The sequence below is a fragment of the Carettochelys insculpta genome, chromosome 11 (genome assembly GCF_033958435.1).
Source record: "Carettochelys insculpta isolate YL-2023 chromosome 11, ASM3395843v1, whole genome shotgun sequence".
In the NCBI taxonomy this organism is placed as follows: Eukaryota; Metazoa; Chordata; order Testudines; family Carettochelyidae; genus Carettochelys; species Carettochelys insculpta.
The window spans coordinates 7,168,181-7,180,871 of NC_134147.1; the positions used below are offsets into that span (position 1 = coordinate 7,168,181).

The window sequence follows — 12,691 nt, forward strand, 5'->3', positions numbered from 1 at the left end:
TTCAAGGAAGACTTAAGGACTAGACACATTTGAGTAAGCTTTTATAATTCATTAGGGGCAGAGACTTTTGTCAGTACTATGGTCAACTCAAACTCACATAACTACAGAATGCTATAGCATCACGCAACATCTCATACTCTGATGCACTAATACAGCAGTAAGCTACTGGAAGCCTGACTTCTTAACTGAGTTTATACATGTACACAGTTTCCTTCTTCTGAGACACTGGGCTCCTCTGATGGAGTGTGTATGGGTCAATCTTGACTATCTACATCGAAACAAAAATATTTTACACTGAAATATTTCAAGTTAGCTATCTCAGTGTAAACATGCCACTATCTTTTGAAGTGAAAAGATGAAGTCTGAATTGGCTGGACTTGTTTTGAGGTGGTCAAGATGACAAAGACACCTGTTCCTTCTCCATGCTAGGGTTCTCACCATTCCTAAAAATGCTCTGTTTTGACAAAGCTCTGTAACTGCAAGACAGACTTCTTCAATGCTTTCTAACAACAGCTCTTACAAGGTGGAAAAAGGGCTCAGCCAAAATTTTACTCTAATAGACATTATTATGTACTTGTAAAGTGAAGTAGATATAAACTAATTAATGACAGACCAAATAGCTTATTCATTGCTTTGATTATTACTAAGCCTTTGATGTTTGTTTTTTCTAACATAAAAGGAATTGGTTTAGACAGAAGCACTATCTACACACAGTTGATATGTTGGAAAGAACCAGATGCTAAAATCAAAACATTTTTGAAAATAAGCCTAAGATGTAAAATTTCTCTTCAAAACTTACCTAGCAAACAATACCCAGATGAGTAATATACTGGTTACACAAAGTTGCTGTGTGAAGTTAAGTGCTCAGCAGATGTAGCAAGTCAATTTTAAATGTGGTTAATAGAGATCAGGAAAAAAAATCACCTCAAAAATCCATTAAGATATTAATACTGAATGCTTGTCCTACCTCTGGTTTATCTCTGTGCGTGTTTACAGCTTCAACATTCAGGAATATAGATTCCACCTTACAACCTGTTGGCAGAAATTAACTTGATTAGGATTCACAATGTTTTGAAAACTTTGTTGCTTTTTTAAAAATGTTACAATATAGCTAACGTTAGATTACTTCCTTCCCTCCACCTCTAGGCTTTCACTTGCAATTCTTTTGCTAAATTCTGATTGTCCTTAGTCTCTCAGAATGAACCAGTAACAACTGGATCAGATTCATTTCAGTTTGGCAATGAAGCCAGCTTTCACAATCTTCAACCTCACATTCTTATTACTCCTGACAGAATGGAGAAGCTTTGTTTAAAATAAATAAATAAATAAATAAACAAACAAATAAATGCTGGACATACACCAAATCATAAAATTCCACACTTCTATTTGTGGTGTATTTTTAGCCTTAGTATCATATTGTTGTGCAGAAGATAAATACTAACCTCAGATTGATGATAATGGTGAATGCAAATGAAAGTATGTATATTTCAGATTTTTAAAAGTCCACATTACTAAGGCTGGCACAGTCTGTTAAATTTACACAAATGGAAATCTAAAACTAACCTCCAAGGAGAAGCTAATTTCTTTTCCACCGTGGATGAGTAAGAAAACGGAAAAGCTGGGTTGTTTTAACAGATGCCTGCAGTAAAAGCTGATACATTTACTGAGTAGTAACTATACAGTGCTTTAAAAATAAAATGATTGTTTGCAGCGTTCAAAGCTGATACAGCCCAGAACAGAGAGAGAATTTACCAGCCTGCCCTCATCATGTTGAAGACACAGAAGAAACACACTAAAAGACACTTGACATTAATCTGCATTCTCTGCAGTTTGGTGGCCTGGCCTCATTCTTTAGCAATGCTTAATAATCAAAGGCTATAGTTTTTGTTTCATTTTACACCAAGGCATTATTTTTATAAAATAGGCTACTAAATACTAATAAATGCTCTGAAACATTAGAGAACATTAAAGCAAAGTATTGTTTGTGATGTTCTGTGGATTTTAATTAGTCTCTTCACTTAATAATTACTGTGAATCAAACCATTCTTTCACAAAATGCAAATCAAGCAGAAGTCCACCCTACTTCCAACAATTAAACCTATATCAAGAATCAGGGTGATACACATTTGTACCATTCCTTAGAGGCAGATTTTTTTGAATGAAGAAATCCATTTGTAACTAGCTATGAGGGCAAATATGAGACCAGATGGCCCTATCCTGCAGAAAACCCCACATAAAGGCCCCAAAGGTGAAACTCTTCTAGTTTTTTCCATTGGCATCCTAACCCCCATACACAGGCACCAAAAGGTTTAAATCCCAGCTCTACAGATAAGGAAAAGACAACAGGGGCAATTTAAAAGAGCATGGGGGGCCCAGCCACCGCTGCAATAGTGGCAGCAAGGAACCCCACCAGGCCTTTTTAAATTGCCTCGGCAGGCCACAGACATGGGTGCAGGGGTGGTGGGTGGACCTCCATGGGGGAGGCTGGCCCCCAGCTCAACTCCTTACACACACACAACTCCCGCCATGGCTTTACTCATGAGACCCATCCCTATCCAGAGATGCCAAATGCCACAAGCCCTGAGCATCCCCCCAGCCCTGTCAGAGGAGTCCTGGGTTTGCCACACAGACACCCGCCCTGAGAAACCCCAGGTGCCTTCCCCATCCCTCATCAGAGGAGTCCTGGGCCATCCCATCCAAAAGAGCTCCCAGCACCCCTCCCTCCCCAGCCAAAGGCACCCCAGCTGCATCTCCGCTCCTTTCCCCAGACCCAAACTGCTCTGGGGGCTTTTGATATGACCCATGCAGGTTTTGGGCCCCCCGAGTAGGATCGATGGAGAGGAGGCACAGTTGCAGCTGGCCCAGGGGTCCTCCAGGCAGGCGGGGGAAGGGGCTGTGACCAACCCGGGAGCCCTCTGGTCAAGGGGTGGTGTTTCATTTTTCTCTGGGCAGAGGTATGTGTCTCTCCAGCTGATGGAGGTGACCTATTGATCTTTCCGCCCTGAGGCTCAAAATTCCTGTTGGCAGACCTGCAAACCACTGCTCCTTTACTCCTATGTGAATGGAGTTCTGCACCACTGTGAACATGCTGAATACCAGCCCCTCACAGAACACACATTCTCTGCTGGCCAATTACACCTTTCGCCCACCAGGGGTCGCTCTGGAGCCTAAACAGAGGGCAGCTGTTCCTGGGTGGAAGAAGCCTTCTGCCAATAGGAAGGAGAGGCTGTGTTCCCCACAGCACCCTGCCCATGGGGCGAGGTGAGAAGGCTTGGAACACTGGGGGAGGATGGATGGAGTGAAACACAGACACCCACTTGCCAGCAGCAGCCAGCTGCTTTGAGTGGTATGGAGCCACCATGGCATGCAGGCAACCTGCCTGCTCTTCCACTGACCAGGAGCTATTGTGGTAAGCGCCTTGTGGCCAGAGCCTACATCTTGCATCTGCATCTTCTGGGAGTGGTGGGCTGTGGCAGGTGCCAACTTTTAGCAGCCCAGAAGGTTGTGGAAGGTCAGAGGCAAATAGTTGGTGAGTTGGATACATCCCACAGGATGTGTTTTACCCATCCTGACGTGAGGACACATAGGAATGGGGAGAGAGATGGCTGAGTAGGGATGCAGGACCACACAGAGATGAACACTGGGAGTTATTAAGAGGGGGTGCATGGACACATGGGGAGTGCTGATGTGCCTGACTCAATGAGAGAGATTAGGGATCAGTCAAAGTCTGCAGATATGAGGCTCCCCAACTTCCAAAAAAATCCCTGCTCCCCCAAAAAATATGTTCCATCCTTCCAACACCCACACCCAACAGCCCTCCAGGTTCACTTCCAGACTTCTTTGAAGCAACTACTTCCCTCTCCATCAGCTCCTCCATTACTCTTGACTCCCCCACACCTCTACATTGCTTCTGAGGGGTGAACAAAAACACATTTCTGTGTTGTAGTTTAAATGAATTATTACTTATAAAGTTCTGTATTAATATAACTACTAAGGAATCAATCTGCCACAAAACATTTTCTATCAGCTGTGCTGTTACAAACATATTTGCTGATTGTTATTTTCAAATTACCAAAATAATTGAACTGGTGTGATTATACAGTGATATTTTGACAAATAAAATGTGCAGAATTTTAAAATATTGTGTGCAGAATGTTTTTTAAACAAAATTACCCCAAGAGTAATATGTTCAGCCACTGGGAAACTGTTAGACTTATTCCAAAAAGGCTTCTCAGCCTTCTAGTCCAAAGCCACTAACTGAAAAATTTTCCTAGGGCCCCTGACCCTTTGCCTTGTGTCCTTGTTCCACAAGTACAAGTTTATACAGCCTCAGATGCTTAACTCTGAAGCAAATGTCTTGGCATGAGCAGCTAGGGGAGTGCTAAGATGATAAGCATATTCCACCTGTTCATCTCCACGAATCACTAGGGATGAACGCATTGTCAATTATAGTTCCTGGGGAACGATCTGACACATAGCAATTAATTACTGGGACTAATATAGTACAAGTACAATTACACACAAAAGGAATAGACTAAGACATGTTGGCTGGGTCTACACTTGTCCCCAACTTCGAAGGGGGCATGGAAATCAGGACCACAGGAGAATACTAATGAAGCGCTGCGGTGAATACACAGCACTTCACTAGGCTAATTGTCCCCCGCTGCAACTTTGAAGTATCAAACTTTGAAGTGCCAGCAGGTGTGTAGCTGTGTGCACTTTGAAGAGACCATGCTATTTTGAAGTCCCTTTACTCCTCAAAATTTTGGGCAACGGGTCTTCGAAGTAGCGTGGGCTACAAGCCTGCTGGCGCTTTGAACTTGCCGTGGGGGAAAATTTACCTGATATTCACCGCAGCACTTCATTAGTAATCTCCCATGGCCCTGATTACCATGCCCCCTTTGAAGTTGGGGGCTACTGTGGACAAGCCCATCAAGTTCAAAATATTAGGTAACAGCCACTGACTATGAGACAAAGATCTCACAAACACATGGAACACATACGGGTATTTATTATCTCATGCTTTTTCCACACTGTCTCATGGAATCCAAGTGACATATAGACATCACAGAGTTTTCTAGAAACATCAGCAAATTAAAATATTTATATATTTTAACTTCTGTGGCCAAATTTCTTGAGCACAATGACAATTTTGTCAAATGTCACAATTTCAGTTGGTGAGATTACTAACAAATAGGTAATGCTTCACTACCAACCACACACACACAAAAATCCTTCCTCCTATGCACTGCCATCCTCCAATTTTATTTACCAAGAGCAAGAGGGAGTCTTGGTAATTCTGTTTTCATACCTGGTGTCTTAAAATTCTGTTAATGACATGCAGGCCCCAACATCCACACACAGACTATAAAGTACCCAAAATTACTTAATAGCTCACTACAATTTCTGTCTGAAGCACTAGAATAGCTTGGGACTGCTAACTTCTGCAAGATGCCGACCTAATCTAATAGATATTTTTTCATACCCAAACTCTCAGTACTTCTGCCTTGCCGCTTGTTATAAATGATGTTGGACACCAGGTGTCACTATAGTGAAAAGTTCTGTTTGCTCGTTGAAAAAGCAAAACTATTTTAAGGAGATCATAGTTATGAAGTCTATAAACATCTGTTTTTCAGATATGAATGCCCCTGGGTTTTAACAATTATTTCCTTACTCTGACTCAGATCTGAACAGAAGCCAATTTGGATTTGTTTGGTTTTGTTATAAACTGGGGGGCGAGCGCACAAGCACACACACGTGTATATCTGTAGTTTAGCCTTTGCCTTTTGAATTTTACTGTGTAGCTAAACTGTTAAATGATTTTTGGTAACTCATTCCCACATAAATCATGAGAAACTTCTCCTCATCTACACTTAACCTTCCCAATAACCATCAGCCATCACAGTGTACAATTAAATACTTTAAAAACAATGTAATGAAGCACGTAAAAATACAACATCTGTATTAGGGTTGAGATGCACTTCAAAATCTAAAGTCGTGACGAGTTTGTGAATTATGTCTGAAAAGCCACTGTAATTAGTATTAACTGAGTTTTATTTCTTGCATTCTATAGACATCTGCTAAATGTAAGAACTCACGTTCACTGAAAACCAATCTAAGAGTTATAACTGTTAATGGAAAAGTTTTGCAGAAAGTGGGAATACAGCCAGGAAAAAAAAGAGTGGGGTGGAGAACCATGAACAAATGTCTCAGAAACAACTAGCAGCTGACTCTTTGGGGGGTAAAAGTCTGACAATACCCAGACTTTCACTCTATGCACAACCTTACAGAATTTCACTTAATTATGGCAGTGGTATTAAATAAGCTGCCAAAGGACATAACAAGAGTTGGAGTCCAATGCAACAGGCACTGCACCCACACAGCCAAAATGTGTTTGCTGGTCGAACTAGTGAAACATCATCTGGACTGGACTGATGAATTGCACAAATGTCCACCTTCAAACTGACTAATTGGTATTTTCTTATTTCCATTATTATCCCAATTTCTGGTTCAGGTTGAACCTCACTAATCCGGAACTCTCTTGTCTGGCAACATCCGTAGTCTGGCATAATTTTAATTCGCCAGACAACCACTTATCACAGGTGTGGCCAAGTTTCCCATGGTCCCATAAAGTTTGGTTGCAGCCACCAGTCCCAGCTCTCAGTGTTCTCTGCTGTTATTTAGCAGTAATTTACCCCAAATGTCTTCTAAGAGCTCAGTAAGCAGTGGAAGTATCAGTAATATGTTAGACAATATTGACCTTCCATGTTCTGGCAAATTCTCTCATCCAGCACCCATCAGGTCCCAAGGGTGCCAGACGAGAGAGGTTAAACCACATAATCAAAACCAAAATATAGATATATGCACACACTCTTGAATTTGGAAGGGAGATTTATATCTACATAATCGCAGAGCTTGACCCTTAGTACTTAGATAATTTTAAACATTTTTTCCATCAAAGGAAATTTGTACCAATGTTTCATGAAAAAAGTATTTTGATTAAGTAATTTTATTGATATTAGGAAAGAAAATTAAATAAGGGCTTCTCCATAAAGTTATCCTGAAAAGGACTTCACTTTATGTATCTAATGAAATCAAGGGTGGAACGTGATAAAAGCATGTTTACAAAAAATTGTTTTAACTTACCATATGCCACTGGGGTCAGCTTTAAGACAGTATGGAGTGGGCACTTGAGATAAGGCAGTTGCTCTGAGAAATTGAAAAACAAAAATATACCTGAAACACTGAAGACAAGAAAGTTCACTTTGCTGTAATGTTTTTATAGTTAAAACCACTTTAAAAAGCTTTTCTCCCTATGTCACACAGATGCATTTCTTGGTTTGCCAGAAAAACATCTGCTTATTCAGAGACAGGGACTGTTAAATGTAAATCACACATCAGGAATGCAGACATATAGGAAGATCAGCTATGAAAAAAATTCCAGCTGCCCATGCAACCAAGGGAGGCAATTGATATAGATGCAAATTATTGTTGCAATTTGCTACCACATTAACATCTCATCAAGGGATGGATGACCTATGTGTCTGGGCTGCACACATTGCCAAAACCATTTACAACGCTAAGGCAGATTCACTGTATTAAAACATCAATGCTGATTACGTGCATATACCTGCAGTCTTGTCCAGAAAGTAAGCAAGCAGACAGCGCATAACTGCTTGGTGACATATAACAAGCACATTTTCCTGCCTTTCCAGCTCCATAATTACTGGCTCCAGTCGCTGCACAAGATCTTCGTATGACTGGAAAAACATGAGACATGGGATTGATCAGAACGTCTCTCTCTCTCTCTCTCTCTCTCTCACACACACACTCTCTCTCTCTCTCTCCCTGCCACCATCCTGATAGGCTGTGTCTCAGGCATGCGCGTGCACAGTCTCTCTCCCCCCTCCATCCTGATGGGATGTGTCTTGTTCATCAGCCATTACCTCTGCAGTCAAATCATCCTTCAACCCTCCCAAATATAGAATCATATTATTAATATTTAACCTACCATTCCCTTTATTTCCATGAAATCTGTATTTTAATATACTTATCCCCTCCTCTTTTTTTTTTTTCCCTTTACTTCAGTTTCTCATCCATGTGCTATCCTGTGCTGGTAATTTGTGGCCTGATCCTTACAAAGTGAATGCACCAAATCTTTCATTATTAACTGACTTCTTTGATTCTTTTCCATCTCAAGTTTTTTTTTGTTTTTTGTTTTTTTATTTTTTACTCCAATTCACCACAGTCTCTTTCTTCAGGACAGAATTTAAGCATGCCAACTTGAAATCAATGCATGTGTGCTAAGTGGTTAAATCTTGAGCAAACATTAAGGAAGACCAAACCAAAGTCAAAGGGTGTATTTTGTTTCTCTTATTTTCTAAGTTTTTGGATGGCACCCGCTCAAATAAACTAAAAATTAAAAACCCTAACCATTGCGCCATCTTCAGCAATCTCTATACTGCATTTACTTTTGGAAAAGTTTTGTTAGTCAGGGTATGAAAAAAAAGCCCACACCTATGACCAAAAGAACAACTGACATAGTGCTGCTGCTTCTTGGAAGTGATTTAACTCTGCTGAAGGGAAAACTCTCTCTCACTGGCACAGAGAAGCAACATGACAGACTGCAGCAGTACAGACTACGTGACCAGTCAGCAGCAGTACAACTGTGTACATCTCTAGTACAACTGTGTACGTCTCTAGTACAACTGTGTACATCTCTAGCATAGACACAGCCTTAGACAGGTAACAGAGTAACCCTTCATCTAAGTCTACATGGGAGAGCTCTGTCGACAGAGAAATCTCAACACAACTTCTGTTGACAGGTTGCTGCTACACACAACTTGCTTTGTCAACAGAGAACTGCCAGACTGCACTTTCCTCTGGTGAAAGAACAGCAGAATGGCAGCTCTGGAAACAGGGCTGCTTGGCAACCAGAAGCGCTCTCTGTCGACAGAACTATCTACACCGGCACTCTGTTGACAAAACACTGTCAACAGAGGCACTATCTTCCAACACAATCTTCTGCCAACAAATCTCTCTAGTCTAGACATAGCCACAAAGATGACAATTATAAATAGCACTGTTGGCACATGTATGCCTGCAAGTCTAACATGAATAAAACCTCCCCATTCACCTCATCAAACAACCAACTATCAATATAAGACCCATTCTAACATTAAAAAATCCTTCCAGGAATATTTCCAAATGAGGTATTTTAAAAACAACATAAATCTACACAAATGGAGTCTTTAGCTAAAACGCATTGGCTAAATAAGATCTACAAGCTCCTGTATTCCTTCCACCTGGCAAGCACAACACATTACCCGATTTTTTCAAGATACACAGCATGGTAAGGGCCAAATCTGTGGGTGGCCCAGGGCAGCCAGCCCCTCCCCCATCCCGCCTGTAGCCCAGTCAATTAACAACTCCTCTTCCTTCCTAGCATCTATTTCCTGCCATCGGGTGAGCAGATATTTTTAAAAGTGACAGGCCCTTTCTGCAGGTGTCCCAACTTTTTCTTGTCTCCCCCAATAGTTCTGGTGGGTACTGCTGCTGACTGGATCCCAGTTCACCAGCTGCCCACCCACCCGCTGTGGGTGGGAGGGATCCAATGGCTGACACTGAGGGGTAGATGTGCAAGGCTGGTGGCAGGCCAAAGCTGCAGCACTCAGGACCAGTTCCTCCCCTGCTGGTCCATCAGCAGAGCACCCACTGCATGCTGGCTCTTGGCGAGCAGGGTCCCGGGCTCTGTTCTGTTTCCAAATCTCAGTAACTGCCCACTGTGAGCTGTGATAGCTGGTGAGTGCGGGCAGGCACCAGGTGGTGGGCCAGTTATGTATCAGCTCTGCTGCTGAAACATCAGCCCTTTATGCGCCCCCCGCTTGCTGTCTTCTCCCTGCTTTTCCCCCATTCTTGACCTCCACCCAGCTCCACTGCTCCTCCATATCCCACCTGGCAGGGCGTGTCCTGTTCCAAGCACTACGTGAAGAAGCCGCTTCTGATTGGAGTGCTGAGCTCACCAGCAGCCTGGTTCAGCCAGCTCCTTCTTTTCCCCACAGCTGCTGGCTGAGCCAGCACCCACGGAAAGCTTAAGACAGCACCCCCACCCTCCCGACCCTGCAGATGCTGGACAGGAGTGGGCAGGAAGGGCCAGATCAGTCAGTCACCTCCCCTGGGTGAGAAAGGGGTCTGGGTGGGGTGGGGGGGGAGGGAGAGAGAGAGAGTGCTCTCCCAGGTGAGCTATAAGGCTTTAAAAGATAAAGTAAATACAAGAATCCAACCACAGAGTATCTCTTTTTAATGAGTGAAGCAAGCGTGCAGTTAGTTTGAACGTCTGTAGTACATAGCTCTGATAGATTGCCACTGAACTCACTTGAATACCAATAATTTCACCAAGCCCCTGCTGCAACTGGCTGTTTTGCCATGTGCAGGAAGCTTTGGGAGGGAAGAGGACAAGTGAGGGGAGAGATTGAAAGAGGTGGGGCTGGGGTGGGAACTTGAGAAAAGGGGTGGAGGCTTGGGAAATGGGCTGGAGAGGAGTGGAACTTGGGGCTGAGCAGTGGGTTGACACACACACACACACTCACTCACACACACACAGCAGCATACCTCCCCCTTCGGGTATCTGTATCTGTATTTGTCTTGGTCTCTCAAGGCAAATTCGAGAGGATAGTTTTCCTGAATTTCTTCATAAGTCATTTCTTCACAGACTCCCTAAGTGTAATAAAAACAAAAGGCACACAATACGTAGGAACCAGGCCAAAGGGCATAACAGTAGATCTTCATCTCCCATACCCACAGTGGCAAACTTGGAGCATTTATGTGAACATTTATTATCATCTATTTATGCTGCTTTTATCCAATGCAGACTATCATCAGAATAGTGACAGTAACTCCTAGATAAGACCATGCTAGCTCACACTTGACAGACAATGGGGAAAGCTATTAGTTTCAAGAGCCCTACAAGTAGTCTCCAAAGCAGCTTCAAAACTGACATTATAACTCACAAAGGAAAACAAATAAGAAGTGCAAATACTAACAAAATTTTAATTCACTCTCCTAAGAACACTCCTGAAATTCTGGACCTAGAACTATAACAAATGTCCTTTCCATCAGCCAGGTCCAACACACTACTTGATGGCATTTCTCTGCTTGCCTATAATGCAACAAACTTTGAACGTCGCAGATGACCCACTGTAAAAATTCAGGGAACATTCTAAATATCAATGGGCAGAATGTTACTGATTTTGTGGGAAGTCCGAAAACCAGAAGGGTGAAATGACAGAACACACAGAGCTAGGAACTTCAATCAAGACTGCCAGTGCCTACATGTCAAAGAACTGGTTGAGAGCAGCCATTAGCATCTTTAACCTAACAATACTCTCCCTCACCCTCGTAACTCTGCTCAGGGCCCCAGAAGAGCTCAAAATGCAGACACCCTAAATGACTTACCTCCCAAAAAGGGGAGAAGGGAAAACTTAAAAATGGTGATGAAGAAGAGAGGATCTGAGTGGGGTGGAGTGAGCAGAGAACACCACAGAGTCCCTACCAAAGAGGGAGATTCTGAGGGTGGGGAATAGACATTAAAAGGTGACCATGGTCATCCTATAAGAAATTAAATGTTGACCCTTTAATTGAATATTGTTTAAATGAGGAAGACAGACAAAGCAGAAATTCATTAGGACATTTTTAACTAAAACACTTACCGCAGTTAATGGGGAAAGGCCATAAGCATTATGATCATGAGAACCATAATATTAATTGGCTATGTCTGTACTTGTATTTGATTAATACAACTTTTGCCATTCATAGGTGCATTATCTTTCTATACCCCAAAAAGCCACAGCATTCACACACACCCTATTGTTGCATGATAAAGAGTTCCCCATACCCAACCTGAAACATAAACTACTTTCTTGAATAGTTAGAAAAAAGGAAACCCAAGAGAACTTACTGCATCTATTTCATTCAAAACTTTCCACTGTTCATAAGGCACTCCCAAAGCCTCTGCAGTCTGAATTGTCCTTTTCATCTGACTGGTCCAAACTTTCAGATCCTTGATGTTCTGCTCATTAATGAACTGAGCCAAACTCTTGGCAAACTAAAAAAAAAACAGAGGTTGGATAAGGAACCAGTGCCAACATTCTGTTCTCGAGTTGAGGCACAAAAACATTTCGGGTTCCATTATGTGACTTAAAAAAAAAAAGACACTTCAGACTTTTACTAAGAATATGACAGTTCCTGTTTAGCAACAAAAAAATACAAAAATAATAGAAACAATACCTTTTGGTAACCCACTCCAGCCCCAAAACAGCTTACTCTTCAACCTTCACATTACAAGGGTTCAGAGGTACCCACCAACTAAAGACTGTTACAGGATTAAAATTCAAAGCCCAATTTAAAATAAGGATTCCTTAATAAGCACTTTGAGCTCAAGGTTAAATGCAAACTTTTCTTCAGAGAAGAATTAAAAGAGAAGTCTCATATGAAAAACTAACTCTAAACTACAACACAACTTGTTCACCCAAACTTTCACCCACTTGCATGGCATCAAGCAAAAAGGGCTATTTATATTCGTTATAAGGAAATGACAAAGAAAGAAAGGAAGCGCTAAGAGATGATTAACACCCGGACTGCAGAAGTGACAGATGCTTCTAGAGAGAATGAACAGAACAGGGTAATTTCAAGT

The 12,691-nt window shown here is 42.0% G+C and overlaps 1 protein-coding gene across 8 annotated transcripts in view; it reads right to left on the minus strand.

Moving 5' to 3' along the window:
* The window catches only part of PFKFB4 (6-phosphofructo-2-kinase/fructose-2,6-biphosphatase 4), a 95,483-nt gene that overhangs the window by 13,138 nt on the left and 69,654 nt on the right, over window positions 1-12,691 (minus strand). For all 8 annotated transcript variants that reach the window (XR_012647008.1, XM_075005699.1, XM_075005697.1 and 5 more), the window contains 5 exons: window positions 11,957-12,103; window positions 10,612-10,716; window positions 7,631-7,760; window positions 7,147-7,209; window positions 968-1,032 (listed from right to left, as the gene is read on the minus strand). Coding sequence is in view for 7 of the 8 variants with exons in the window: in XM_075005699.1 (XP_074861800.1) it covers window positions 968-1,032; window positions 7,147-7,209; window positions 7,631-7,760; window positions 10,612-10,716; window positions 11,957-12,103 (510 nt within the window). In the remaining variant the exon portion in view is untranslated. The remainder of the gene's footprint in view (window positions 1-967; window positions 1,033-7,146; window positions 7,210-7,630; window positions 7,761-10,611; window positions 10,717-11,956; window positions 12,104-12,691) is intronic.